At 40.8% G+C, this 12,523-nt stretch overlaps 1 protein-coding gene across 5 annotated transcripts in view; it reads right to left on the bottom strand.

Moving 5' to 3' along the window:
• The window catches only part of klf8 (Kruppel like factor 8), an 87,975-nt gene that overhangs the window by 41,361 nt on the left and 34,091 nt on the right, over positions 1-12,523 (bottom strand). For 3 of the 5 annotated variants that reach the window (XM_080867170.1, XM_080867171.1, XM_080867169.1), the window contains one exon: positions 77-397. In XM_080867170.1, coding sequence (XP_080723296.1) covers positions 77-397 — 321 coding nt within the window. Of the gene's footprint in view, positions 1-76; positions 398-6,492; positions 6,620-12,523 lie in introns of those variants that run through there. The other 2 variants (XM_080867167.1, XM_080867168.1) reach the window with 1 other exon arrangement.

Here is a 12,523-nt window from a genome sequence, read left to right as displayed (position 1 = left end):
CTGCCTCTTTAACCCCATTCCCCTCCAATCAATCAACCAATCGCTTCCACCGAACCCCCCGTCTCCCCCTCCTCACCGTGCACTCCATCTCCTCTGGCTCTGGTTTGATCTGTACAGAGGGCATGTCTTTCTCGCCCTCCTCCTCTGCTTTCTTTTCTTCCTCTTTCACCCTCACAGACTGTGTCGCCACTTCCTTCAGCTCCTCCTCTTCTCCCTGCGTTGGCCGTGGCCTGGTCGCAGGCTCTTCTTTCTTCTCCTCCTCTTCCTGGACTGTGGGCGGCAGAGGTGATGAAGAAGGTGGCGGTTCTTGCTGGGTCAAGGAGCTCTGCTTGGCCGGGCTCCTCAGCCTCTTCCGGGCACTGACCGCACTCTTCTTCTGCTTTGGAGTTGACTGACACTGAGTAAGAAGAAGAAGTACAATAGATGGCATTAAAAGGAGGAAGGTGAGTTTGGTCACAAAAAGAGGAGTACAGAAGGTCGGCAAAGACAGGAAAGGGGGGAGAAGAGGTGATAAGGGAGTCGTTAAGGGGATGAAATGGGGGTGGGGAGAAATTGAGAAGAACAAGAGAGGAGGAGGAGGGGTGAGAAGAAGGTAAGAAAAAAAAGTCCAAACTTCCTGGCCAGGAAGAGGGGGTGAAGGGAGAGGGGGTTGTGTTAAAGGGTATGAGGAAGGTATGAGGAGTAAAGTGGGCAGGAGGAGAAAAAGCAGTAAGCAAGAAAGCAGAAAACAAGAGAGCATAAGAGAAAGAATGAAGAGGAGAAAAGTGCCAGGTAGGACAGGAAGTAAGACAGGAAATGGGTTAGTAGAGTTTGGAGGGAAAAGGTCATGACTACAAGCATTACCTCTACTCTGAAAGCCTGCTAAAGATAACCTCCTCTCAAAAAAATCTGCCAGAAGAGGGGGTAAAAACACAAAAACACACACACACACAAACTCACACTCTGTCTGAAAGAGATGGAAAATTAAAGGCAAAGACAGAGACAGAGGAGGCAGAGAGACAAAGGCCTAATCCTCAGGCTGCCAGTGAGGGAATGAGAACGAAAGAGAAATAACAGCGAGAGCAGGGAGGAGTAGCCGTGAACTGACCCCTCCCTCCCTTTCAGCGGCAGGCAGGCAGACACACCCTTTTCTGGAAGCTGAGCGAGAGACAAACACACACACTGAGAGAAAGAGAGAGAGAGAGCTGAAGAGTGCCAAGGCAGAGGGACTCACACACACACACACACACACACACTTTTAGAAATGTACACACCCCTTTCTCTTCTTTTTGGTCTCAATTTTCTCCCCTTTTTTCCCTTTCTTAGACAGTTTCTGAGCTCTATCTAAGAATTATGCAAGTCCCTACAGATAAAACTCTCCACCAACTTGCAAATAGTTTGGCAAGCAGTACCAAAAATGTCCACAAATGTGGAATCCAGCATAATTTGACCTACATTTTTTAAGAGGTTTAGAGACAGTCATATTTTGAAATGTGTCTTACTTTTGATATGATGACTGTACATAAAGGACAGTGAAACAAAAACAGTAAAACAAGAACTTTTTTCCCCCTCCTGTCCATCACGAGCCAGATAAGAATAAATCAAAGCGAGCTGAGGTCAGTTATACCTACAATATGTTTACAGTCATTTTAAACAGGTTTCAGTAGGTTTGGGCAGCCAGTGAAACTAAAATAATATAACAGCAAGAACCAACTGCGTTGAGTCTAGTAGTCAAGACAGTGTAACATAATATGAAGGGGAAAAAAATACAATTACATATAAAACAGCATTTACCACATTAGAAAAGGGTTTAAGACATAATTTCTGACTTTAAAAATAAGAACATTTTTAAACAGTTAATTAATTAGTTCATCTAAGGCACCATAAATGTCATATTCCTTGTTTAACTCTATATATATTCTTCAAAATGAGAAAGTTTAGGATGCAGGAAATTTAAACTAATGCACATTTATCTGTAACTTTATTAGGTGTGCCTATAATTCTCAAAAATACATCCTGCAAGAGGCAAATCTCAGGGTTAAAAATGCCTAGTTGTTGTCAGAGGTCAGAGGAGAATGGCCAGACTCCTTCAAGCCCCTAAGAAGGCAACAATAACTTAAGTAACAACCATTACAACCAAGGTATGCAGAAGAGCATCTCTGAAGCAGCGGAAGACCACACCAGATTCCGCTCCTGTCAACTAAGACCAGGAAACTGAGGCTCACCAAAACTGGACATCGTAAAAATGATGATGAGTTTACATTTCTGCTGCAAAATGAAAGTATAAATCCAACCTGCACTGTATCAGTGGTTCAGGATGGTGTGGTGTAATGGTGTGAGGCACATTTTGGCCCATTAGCACCAACTGGGCATCACTTAAATGGCACAGCCTATAACCCAGCGTACCCATCTTCTGATGGCTGCTTCCAGTGGGATAACATACGATGTGACAAAGTTCAGATCGCTCAAACTGGTTTGTTGACCACCGAGTTCAATGCACTCAAATGACCTCTACAGTAACACATCTCAAGCCAACAGGGCACCTTTGGGAGGTGGTGGAGCCTGAGATTCACATCCTGGATGTGCAGCTCGTGATTGTGCAGCAACAAGGATCAAATTCTCTAAGGAAAATCTCCAACCCAGTTCTAATAAGGTGTGCCTAACAATGTGACTGGCATATTTCAGTGTCTGTCTTTATCCTTCTATTAATACACAGCCACCAGGTCATGACCAAATATTTATATAAATGAAAGTTGTAAAAGAAGTACATCAAGCAATCTACCGCACTTCCTTTTCTTCCTCTTCGAGTTCAGCTCATGCTGACAGGTATGTGGTTAAAGGTGACGTTTGAGAAGTTTGTTTTACAGTTTTGTGGTTTTAAACAGAATGTGACTTTGTGAGATCAGCACATCAACTTCTGGTTAACCCAGCCGGTGACTGAAAACAACCGATCGATATCAGGGTGAAATTCAAACCCCTCTCTTTCATATTTTTTGTTCACATCTGAGCAAGAGTCAGCACAGACAGCTGACATTGAGAAAAGTCCCATAGCTAACACAAACATCATCAACAGAAACCACCAGCATTCTTTCAAAAGACGTATTAAAAACACCAGCTAAAAAGGCTTGACGTGCGTGTGCTTTCCTAGTGTGAAAATCCACCATCGAAACACTGAAAACCCACGCATTAAAAAGAACAGAAACGGGAAGTGATAGCAAGATTATTCCAGTTGCGCTTCTTTATGTAAAATTCTCACGGTGCGAGAAATGCTGAAATAGATAAACAAGTTCTCGACTTCCTGTCTGCAGCGGCGACCCTGCCGCACGCCCAGCTGTTTAATGGGAAACGCAATGCTGTGTGCTGCACAGCGCAGGGTTAGCTGTCTATGTAAAGCCAAGTGAAGCCAATCTAAATAAGAAAAGATAACAGCTGGTAGCAGCAGGAGAGATATGAAATAATATCAGAAGAAGCAGGGCAAAAATGTCAAAATAAAAGGTTTGATATATTATTTAAGCAAAATAATTAAGTATTAACAGCATTGTTGTGGTTGTTTTCACAGTGAGGAGAAGTTTCTCTCAGTCTGGTAAATAATTAACAAGTTAAACTGCCAGCAGGACTTAATGACAACGCTGGAGAGCACACTCACCAGCACATAACCTAAAACAATCCATCATACGTTATGTCAGCATAGCAGAGAAAATATTTTACATTATCGAATGCAGTGAGCGTCGGTATTTTAAGCATTACGCCACCGAATTCTTCAGAATTCAAATATTTTTCTGACACGTAACTTGTTGAAGTGTGCTGAGAATCGGACACATTTGCGCTCTGCCACACAGGACAGTAACAATTACATCATCACTTGATGTTCTCCTGTTTTTTTTTCAGCCTATGAGGGCAAACAGAGACTCTAAGGCCATGGTGGTGTGTTTCAGGCTGGCATGTGACCCAGCCCCAGCGGATTCCACAGCGAGGTGGGGCCTCGACCAATCAGCCTGGGTGTGGCTGCAAGCACAACCCCTCCCACACAGACACGCACACAGAGGACACACACTGATCTCTCAGTTCCATTGTGAGGGGACAGAGCCCCCTCTGTGTCTCTAAACAAAGGTAAAGGCAGCTTGATGCCTCACCTTCCCCCCAACTGGCAACCCCCCACAAAGCAAGAGCCTGAATTTCACCAAACTCCACCCACTCATACAGTTTGAAACAGCGTTTACTTTATTGGGCCTGGAGTTGCTCAGGGCACTTCTCTGTGGTATTTTTGACCACAAGCTTCCTTTCTAAGCTTCAGAGACCATTTCTGACCTTAAACATCACACAGGAAAATCCATCAGAGACCACGAAAGAGGTTTGTGCACCAACAAGACCAGAAAACAGTCAAGGATGCTTCACAGTTACATCACAGTTTACACTTTGACTTATTTCAACAGTTGTTGTTGTTTTCCTGATTTTTTTTAACCTTATGTAAATGACAAAACTCTAAGAATTTCTTCAAATTTACACACACTACTCATAAACTACTCGTAAGCACATTTACATTTTAACTGCAGTTTAGATTTCATGAATTAACAGTATGCGCTGTGAAAACTGGAGCAATGTAGCCTATTTAAAAGCACAGAGAGCGCTAACAGCGACATCAACAGTCTGTTCCAGCACACAAAGCCTTCCTTTACACCTTGTGCTTTAACCCTTTATTTTGTTTTCAGTTCACTAGTTAGCAGTTTGGTCCTGTGTTTTGTTCTGAAGAGGCCTCATTATCATCTATTCTCTTCTGTAAATGGCCACGTTTCCAAAAGCCATTCAAGGCAAACTTGTCCTTTCAGTTCGACAGAAATAACAAAAGCTCTGCTCAATTAAATCAGAACATTTGTGAATTTGCTCAACAGAAAAGACCATAAACAAATGTATTTGTAAGGTTGATTTAATTTGCCAAATTACATTTGTGGACAACATTTAACATATTTTGGGGAAAACTTTGGCAACTAAAAATGTATAAAAACTTCAATCCAGCTAAATCAGATTTGGTGGAGATTGTTGTTTTGGTCTACTGGAAAGAGCTGAAGGATGCAGACTCCACATCTTAAAGGAAAAACTCTACAAGCAGCTTTAAGTCACACACACCTCAATTCCAACTCTTTATTGCATGCCAAGGCTTGAATACAAACACCTGCAGCTGCTACTTGGCTTGCAAGTTTTCTATCAGAGCACAGAGGGTAGATTCAGATTTTTTGAACCCTGGGACGTCCGATTAAAGTCAACTTTGACCAGCCAGCTGCACCAAATTTAAAAAAAAATTAAACCATACCTGATTGAGTAGGTTTATTCACAACAATCTAGAGTTGCCAGCTTATTTTAGTCCAAACGAAGCAGCAGCAACCTCAGGGGCATAAAAGTAATGTTACCTGGGATGTTCCAGAGCCTGCAGTTCCTCTCGTCCAACTTTCCAGCAGAAATAAACATGCTTACAGCCTTGTGCATAAAACTCCCCCTCAGGACAACTACAAAAGATAAAATTTGTTTCACCTCTTTAAAAAAAAAGGCTGAAGTTCAGCATTATTAGGGGCGTGGCCACCTTGAGTGACAGGTAGATGTCTTCTCCTCACATTAGTTTATCCAAGACACTGAACTAGACCTGTCGTTGACTATATGTGCGAGATGGTACCTTTTGGAGCTAACACTGTCTGCTAGCATTAGCTGACAACGTTACACAAGAGTTAAAATTAGAAGCTTGAATGATGATGTCGTGATCACTATGTCCATTATTCACATACAGTAGAGGTTTGAAACAGGTGGCCTAGGGGGACCAGAACCACCTATCCGGCTCACTGGATTGCTTTGGAAAATGTGAATGTTGCCAAGAAACGAGGTATAAATATGACACTTTGTTCATAATGTAAGTATGTCAAACTTACCAAACACATCACCCATGGCCTGGCGTTACAGGTTCATTTGATTTACTGCAGCAGCATTTCTTCCAAATGTAGAAAACCTCAAGCATATTATTGAAATTGCACTCCTCTTTCTTAAGGCATCTCAGCGATTCACTGTCTACTTAATATTCTTCATACTTGCAGGTGGGTTTTAATATGCTATTAAACAACAGGTTTGATATGTCGCTCACTATGTAAAAATTGAGTTTTACACAATAATACGAAAGTTATACATTGCAGAACATCATGCTACAAGCACAAAGCCTTGCATTTTGCTCTTCTGACTGGTTTTTCCTTCACAATTCTTAATTACTTGTTAATTAATGCCTAAAGAGTAAAAAGCACAAATCGGATCAGAAAAGTACTGTGCTGCAACCAGACCTGGATTAATCATGATTTGCAAATAATTCGTTTCCGTTTGTTTTAAACCCAATCTGGAGCTCCAGCTGGGCGGAGTTCATAGCTCTCTAGCAGTTCAGACTGCACCATGTGAGGAGTAAATTACAGGGGGACAAAATAATTCAATTTTTTAAGCATTTAAACTTCAGTTCTTATCCTTCAGCTTAGAAATCACACCTACTTTATCACTGTGAATAGACTGAAGCAAACACTGAGAATCTTTTCGCAAATCCGACTTGATCCACATCTGCTCCCAGACGAGGCAGCAAAAGAGGAAGGAGCTCACAGAGGGGGCCACGAGGCGTGTGTGTGTGTGAAGAGCAGCACTAACAAGGAGTGATAGTGAGATATGCACATGTTGTGTGTGTATAAATGAGGAATGACAAGATGCCTTTTTGTGTGTGTGTGTGTGCGTGCATGCATGCATGCCTCCCCCACCGGAGGAGGGGTCCCACTGTGGAGTTCCAGGAATTTAAAAAAAAGGGGTGGGGTGGGTGTGACCCTGTCAGCCTCTGATCCTACCACAGGAAGTCAGGGTGGGGGTAGAAGAGGGACCAAGAGGATTGAAAAACAGACAGGCAGATTGTGTTTTCTCCGCAGACTCTGTGACACGTTGTAGATGAGAAAACTGCAGCGAGCCTTCCTATGACCCGGCCCACATTTAAACAGAGCTGATTTCCGAACAACAGCATAATCACACAAGTCATTTCTCAAGCAAACAACTGCAGGGCACAAAAGTGACTAACATGAGTTACTACAAAAATAGAGTTGGTCCCACACACTAAAGATAACTGGTGCCTGTAGTGCTCACCAACTATATACCACATAGCTCGTTTCCCGAGCTTTATATACCCTGTATCGGGGATTAATCCTAACTGGAGGCATCCTTTTAAACTGTACTCAATCAAGGTTATGCATGATTAAAGATCAGACCAACAGACTCTGCTATAGCTGCTAGCTGACACAGTGTGTACGTGTGTATAGGTTTTCCTTTAGAGTGTTAGTGACTCATTCATTATCACATAAATATGATTTTAAGTCTAAAATCTATTTATATGTTAGCACTGAGAAACAATTCTTGCCATCTGGGGCATGCATGCATATAGCCTACAGATGTAGCGTGCTAGCTAGCCGAGCTGTCTTTACCTGATGTTAAAACACCAGACACTCGTTCAAAAATGGTCACTTCAGGCTCCAGAAAAACAAAATTGGATCTCCACAAGGACAAACTCCAGACTTCAGAAAGGTTGTCGTGAACCAGTGAGTGATGTCATTTCTGCCATGTTCAATGGTTTATTCACAGTCTATAGTTAGGCTACGCCTGTTCAATTGCTTTTTAATATTATCTATTAACTAATTAAAATGGGGAAGAAAAGTGACTTTGAATGCGACGTGGATGTTGGTGGCAGATGGGCTGGTCTGGGTGTTTCAGAAACTGCTGATCTGCTGGGATTTTCCCACACAATCATCTCTATGGTTTACAGAGAATGGACTGAAAAACAGAAAATGTCCAGTGCGCGGCAATACTCTGGATGACAATGCCACGTGATGTCGGAGGTCAGACGAGAATGTCGAGACTGCTTTGAGCTGATAGGACTGCAATAACAACTAAAATAACAGCTGATTATAACCAATGCATGCAGAAGTGCATCTCTGAATGCACAATGTATAAATAAATGGGCCACAGTAGCAGAAGACCACAGCAGGCGCGCCTCCTGTCAGGTAAGAGCAAGAAACCAAGGCTACAGTTCACATGGGCTCAACACAAAACTGGACAATAGAAGATTGCAAAAACACCGCCTGTTCCGACGAGTACTGATTTGACTGTTAATCTTGACTAACATGAGTGTGACAGTGGAAACAACTACACTTGTCCAGCAAATGCCATGGCAGAGCATGACAGTGGGGGAGGTCACAGTGGACAAAACAGGCCATCTGAATAGGTCACTTTGAGCTCTTTTCTATCATTAATGATCTAAGTGATCAAAATTACAGCTCGCTTTAGGTCCCCCAAAACACCATAAGGGTACATCAAGCCAAAATTATTGTGAAAATAACCCACAGGGTTACAAATCCTTTGATACAAACTAGATTTAATGCGGAGTCATTCTGCAATCACCCACAAGAGGGTCTGTCCCTGGGCTTCACGCAGGCCAATCTCAATGTTTCTAAAGTCTATTTTTATCCGGTGAAGACTCACTGAGCGTGAACTGAACGCTCTGTTTCATCCTCATACGGTCCCACACATTCACACCCGCTCAGAACAACCAGTCTGTTACTGCTGAGCTGCAAAGAGATGGAGAGAGGAGACATGATTAAGTTTTCCATTCCCCTTCTGCATCCTGGCTTGGGATTCCATCCCCTGTAACCACTGCTTTGAAATAAAACACAAATAATGACTGAGACTAACTTGCATGCTGTGTTTAGATTTTTCACACACAAAAAGCACCCACACATTTCTAACTTGTAGTGAAACATCAAATAATGCAAACACAAACAAAGGTTGGGAGCAGGCACTGTGTGACTGTCTCTTCTCACCTTTGACTCTGTGAATAAAGCAAAGCCTGCTTGGCATTTTAACACCGTCATATACTTATGTTGTCACCTGACAACTGAAATAGAAATATGTGAATGACAACACCTGAGATGTTAAAACACAGTGTAGCGATCCTCCGGAGATGGTAAGACACTTTACACGTTCTCCTTCCTTACAACGTCACACCACCTTTTTAATCCATGTCAACCAGAGTGGCTATGATAAAAGAAGCTCTGAAGCAGGCTCATATCAATGTGTTTATATAGTTTTACCAAAAATAATGTTGCCAACACCATATTTGCTGGATGCTGGAAAATACAGATGATACTAATCTGTGTAGTGCTACAACACTGGGATTGATAATCTATTTAGCATCCAGTTTTGTTTTATTAACTTTAGGTTGAGTCTTCTCAGCTCATTAAACTTTATTCCTGCTCACTCTGACTTTTTATATTACATTGAAATAAGGCTGAATTCACCGTTTATTTGTTGTCATTTACATATTTGCTGCTTATCTTAGAAAACAAAGCAAAAGCATTAATTGTATTTCATGTAAACTTTGATGCATTGATAATGTTGTATTCAAGAACAAATAAACGCAGTTTTAAAGAGACTCGTTTGAAATATGTTATGCTATTTCCAACTTATATTTGCACTGTTTTCTGGCAGAAGTTAGAATAATTAAAACTGGACGATAACGGCAATGAAAGGCTGATTTATGGAAGCAGCGAAATAAAAACCCTCGCTGAGCTTATTCTTTAGAGTGTGTTTGAGTGAGAGAGGGTGGGACAGAGAGACTATCTGGGTCAGTGCTCTCCTCTCTGTCACTGTTGCCTCTTTCCAAACCACCCCCAGCTCAACACATGTGTGTGTGTGCGTGTGTTATGGGCAAAGGGTGGGGGACTGCCCCAGTCGGCAGCACTGTTCATGCCCCAAAGAGACACACACACACACACACACACACACATATATATATATATATACACATATATATATATACACACATATATATACACACACACATATATATACACACATATATATACACACACACATATATATACACATATATATATGTGTGTGTATATATATATATATATGTGTATATATATATATATGCTCAGAGCTTGTTCTTGTGCTGCCATGATTAGTGCCTCTGTGCTGTCTTTCAGTCCAGCTTTGTCCAGCCACTGGTAGGATTTCTGGATATCAGCCACCCCCTCTATCTGCCGGTGGTACATACCGTGCAGGGGCCTGTCCTTCCATGATGGTTCCTCGTCTCCCTCCTCTTTCTTGGGTTTCTGCTGCCTGAGGTATTCACTGAGCACTCGGTCAGTTGGGGCCATCTTCCCAATGTATTCTTGGATGTTCGTATATATATATATATATATATATATATATATATATATATATATATATATATATATATATATATATATATATATATATATATATATACACATATATGTATATATATTATAAAATGGAGGTTCTGCCAAACAAATTTCTCCAGATCGGAAAATAAGTTGGCTCCAGTTTTCAGTTTCCGTCTGCCTCTGCAATGTAAACTATGCAGCAGCTTTAGCTTAGGATCCATCATCGCTTCATCTAAGAGGGACAATTAGCATGAAAAGGCAGTATGGGGGGGAAAAAAAAATCTTCTTTTTCCCCCCATACTGGCTGCTCGCTTATATGACTCAGGGTTCAATCTAAGTTCAAAGCGCCGTCTACCATCGTCTCGACACGCTGTCGATAGAATTCAGATATGGAACCATAATTTGTTACTGAACAGAATGAGACAGTAGTCACACCCCGATAGATTTTACGGCAGCTTGAAGATGGGGGGACTACCTCCAAAAACAACTCCTCAAAAGATCAGGTAGGTGATTGATACTTGGGCTGTTACAACAGGACAATTAACCCAAACACACATCAAACCTGGATAAAGCCAGCTGCCATTAAGCTTCTCAAACAACTTTCCCAAAGCGTAGATCTCAGCCCAACTGAAAATTTGTGGACTACGCTTAAAAGTCAGATTTGTGCCTGGAAACCAACCAATTTAAAATAACTCTACCAATTCTGCCAAGAAGAGTGGACAAATACTCAGCTGGATTTACACAGCAATGTCGTTGATGGCTACCAAAAGCAACGTAACGTGTATTTGAGCCTGTGTAATTGAAAGAAACGTTCAAAGAAATCAATCAAAACTACAAAAATTCAACGAGCTTGATCTTCTGACCAGAACTTTAAGGAAAGGCCCAATGATTCGAGGCCTTCACTTTAAGACCATATAAGTAGTAAAAAAAAGAATTACATATTAAATAGTTATTTTTTATTCTATATTTTGGAGATTTGACTAAAGAAAAGATTACATTCTGCATGAGATGTAGGGGAGATGAAGTGAGACAAGGGGTCAAATTCAAACCAAGAAAAATGTGATTCCACATATTAAAAAAAAAAAATGTTCTGGCACTAATGACTGAAAATTACATTTTACATAAGTCTGGCTTTGCTCCTCCCACAATGCCTATACTCATTTAAAGGTTTAATAGAGCTTGAGCCAAAAGAATATAAAGTGAACCTTTATCCAACACAATCTCTTTATATAAAGTAAATGCTGTTCATACGAGAGTTACAAGTAGGGCTGAACGATTATGGAAAATAATCTAATTGCAATTTTTTGCCCCAATATTGCGATTGCGATGCGATATGCGATTATTTTTTAAGGTCTTTGTCTTCTGTATTATTAAACAAAGACAAGCAATACATCATATAGTATGGCCAATACTATATTACATTAATTTTAAACTGTTCTTTCCTGGAAGACAGACCTCTGTTATGATGACATGAGGTGATGCATGAATTGATGACTGACATTTTTAACTTCTTCAATCACAACAGTATATTTGAACATACACAATAGTTTATTTTTAGCTTACAAACATCTGAGCATAAAGTGCTGACAAGGAACCCTGGTGTAAACATTAAAATGAAAGTCAGTACAATGTGCAGATTGCAGAAATATACATAAACAAAATCAGTGGCTTTACCACACTCAGTTTTTCGACATCTGTGAACTACTAGACAGTCATTCAATTAAAAAATAATATTAAATAAATAAAACTAATAAATAAAAAATACACACATCTTACTGATCTCTGCAGTCAGTAACATTACACATAAAGTGCAAACATAATAGCAATTGTATAAACACACACACAAACACGCCTTTAAAGTTTAAAGGCGTGAAATTGGACGGTCTAGTTCTGATTAGCGTCACCGCTGTCTCGGTGGAGTTTAATAAACTCGGCCGTCTGCTTCTTGCTATCTAAAATATAACCAGACACTGGTGTAAATTCTCGACTGTCTCATACTTCTGTTTAATAAGTTTTCTGTTTGACGTTTAGTCAGCTGTGTGAAAACCAAGGAGGAACCCACCTGGGGGATTAATAAAGTTTTATTTTATCTAATCTAATAACTTTAATCTCAGCCAAACCGATTTACTCACGAACAAACAAAACACTGAAAAAAGCCCAACAATAACATTTTTAGGTTGTCTAAGTGACTTATATATTATGTTTAACCCGAGCAGCGAAACTCCGCGGTGATCTGAAAATGATGTGCCGGGAGTTGTGCCGTTCTCGGCCGCATCAGTAACCCTCGAGCTCCCGGCTAG

The sequence above is a fragment of the Rhamphochromis sp. 'chilingali' genome, assembly GCF_963969265.1.
Source record: "Rhamphochromis sp. 'chilingali' genome assembly, chromosome: 19".
In the NCBI taxonomy this organism is placed as follows: Eukaryota; Metazoa; Chordata; class Actinopteri; order Cichliformes; family Cichlidae; genus Rhamphochromis; species Rhamphochromis sp. 'chilingali'.
This window is presented reverse-complemented; position numbering and strand designations above follow the sequence as displayed.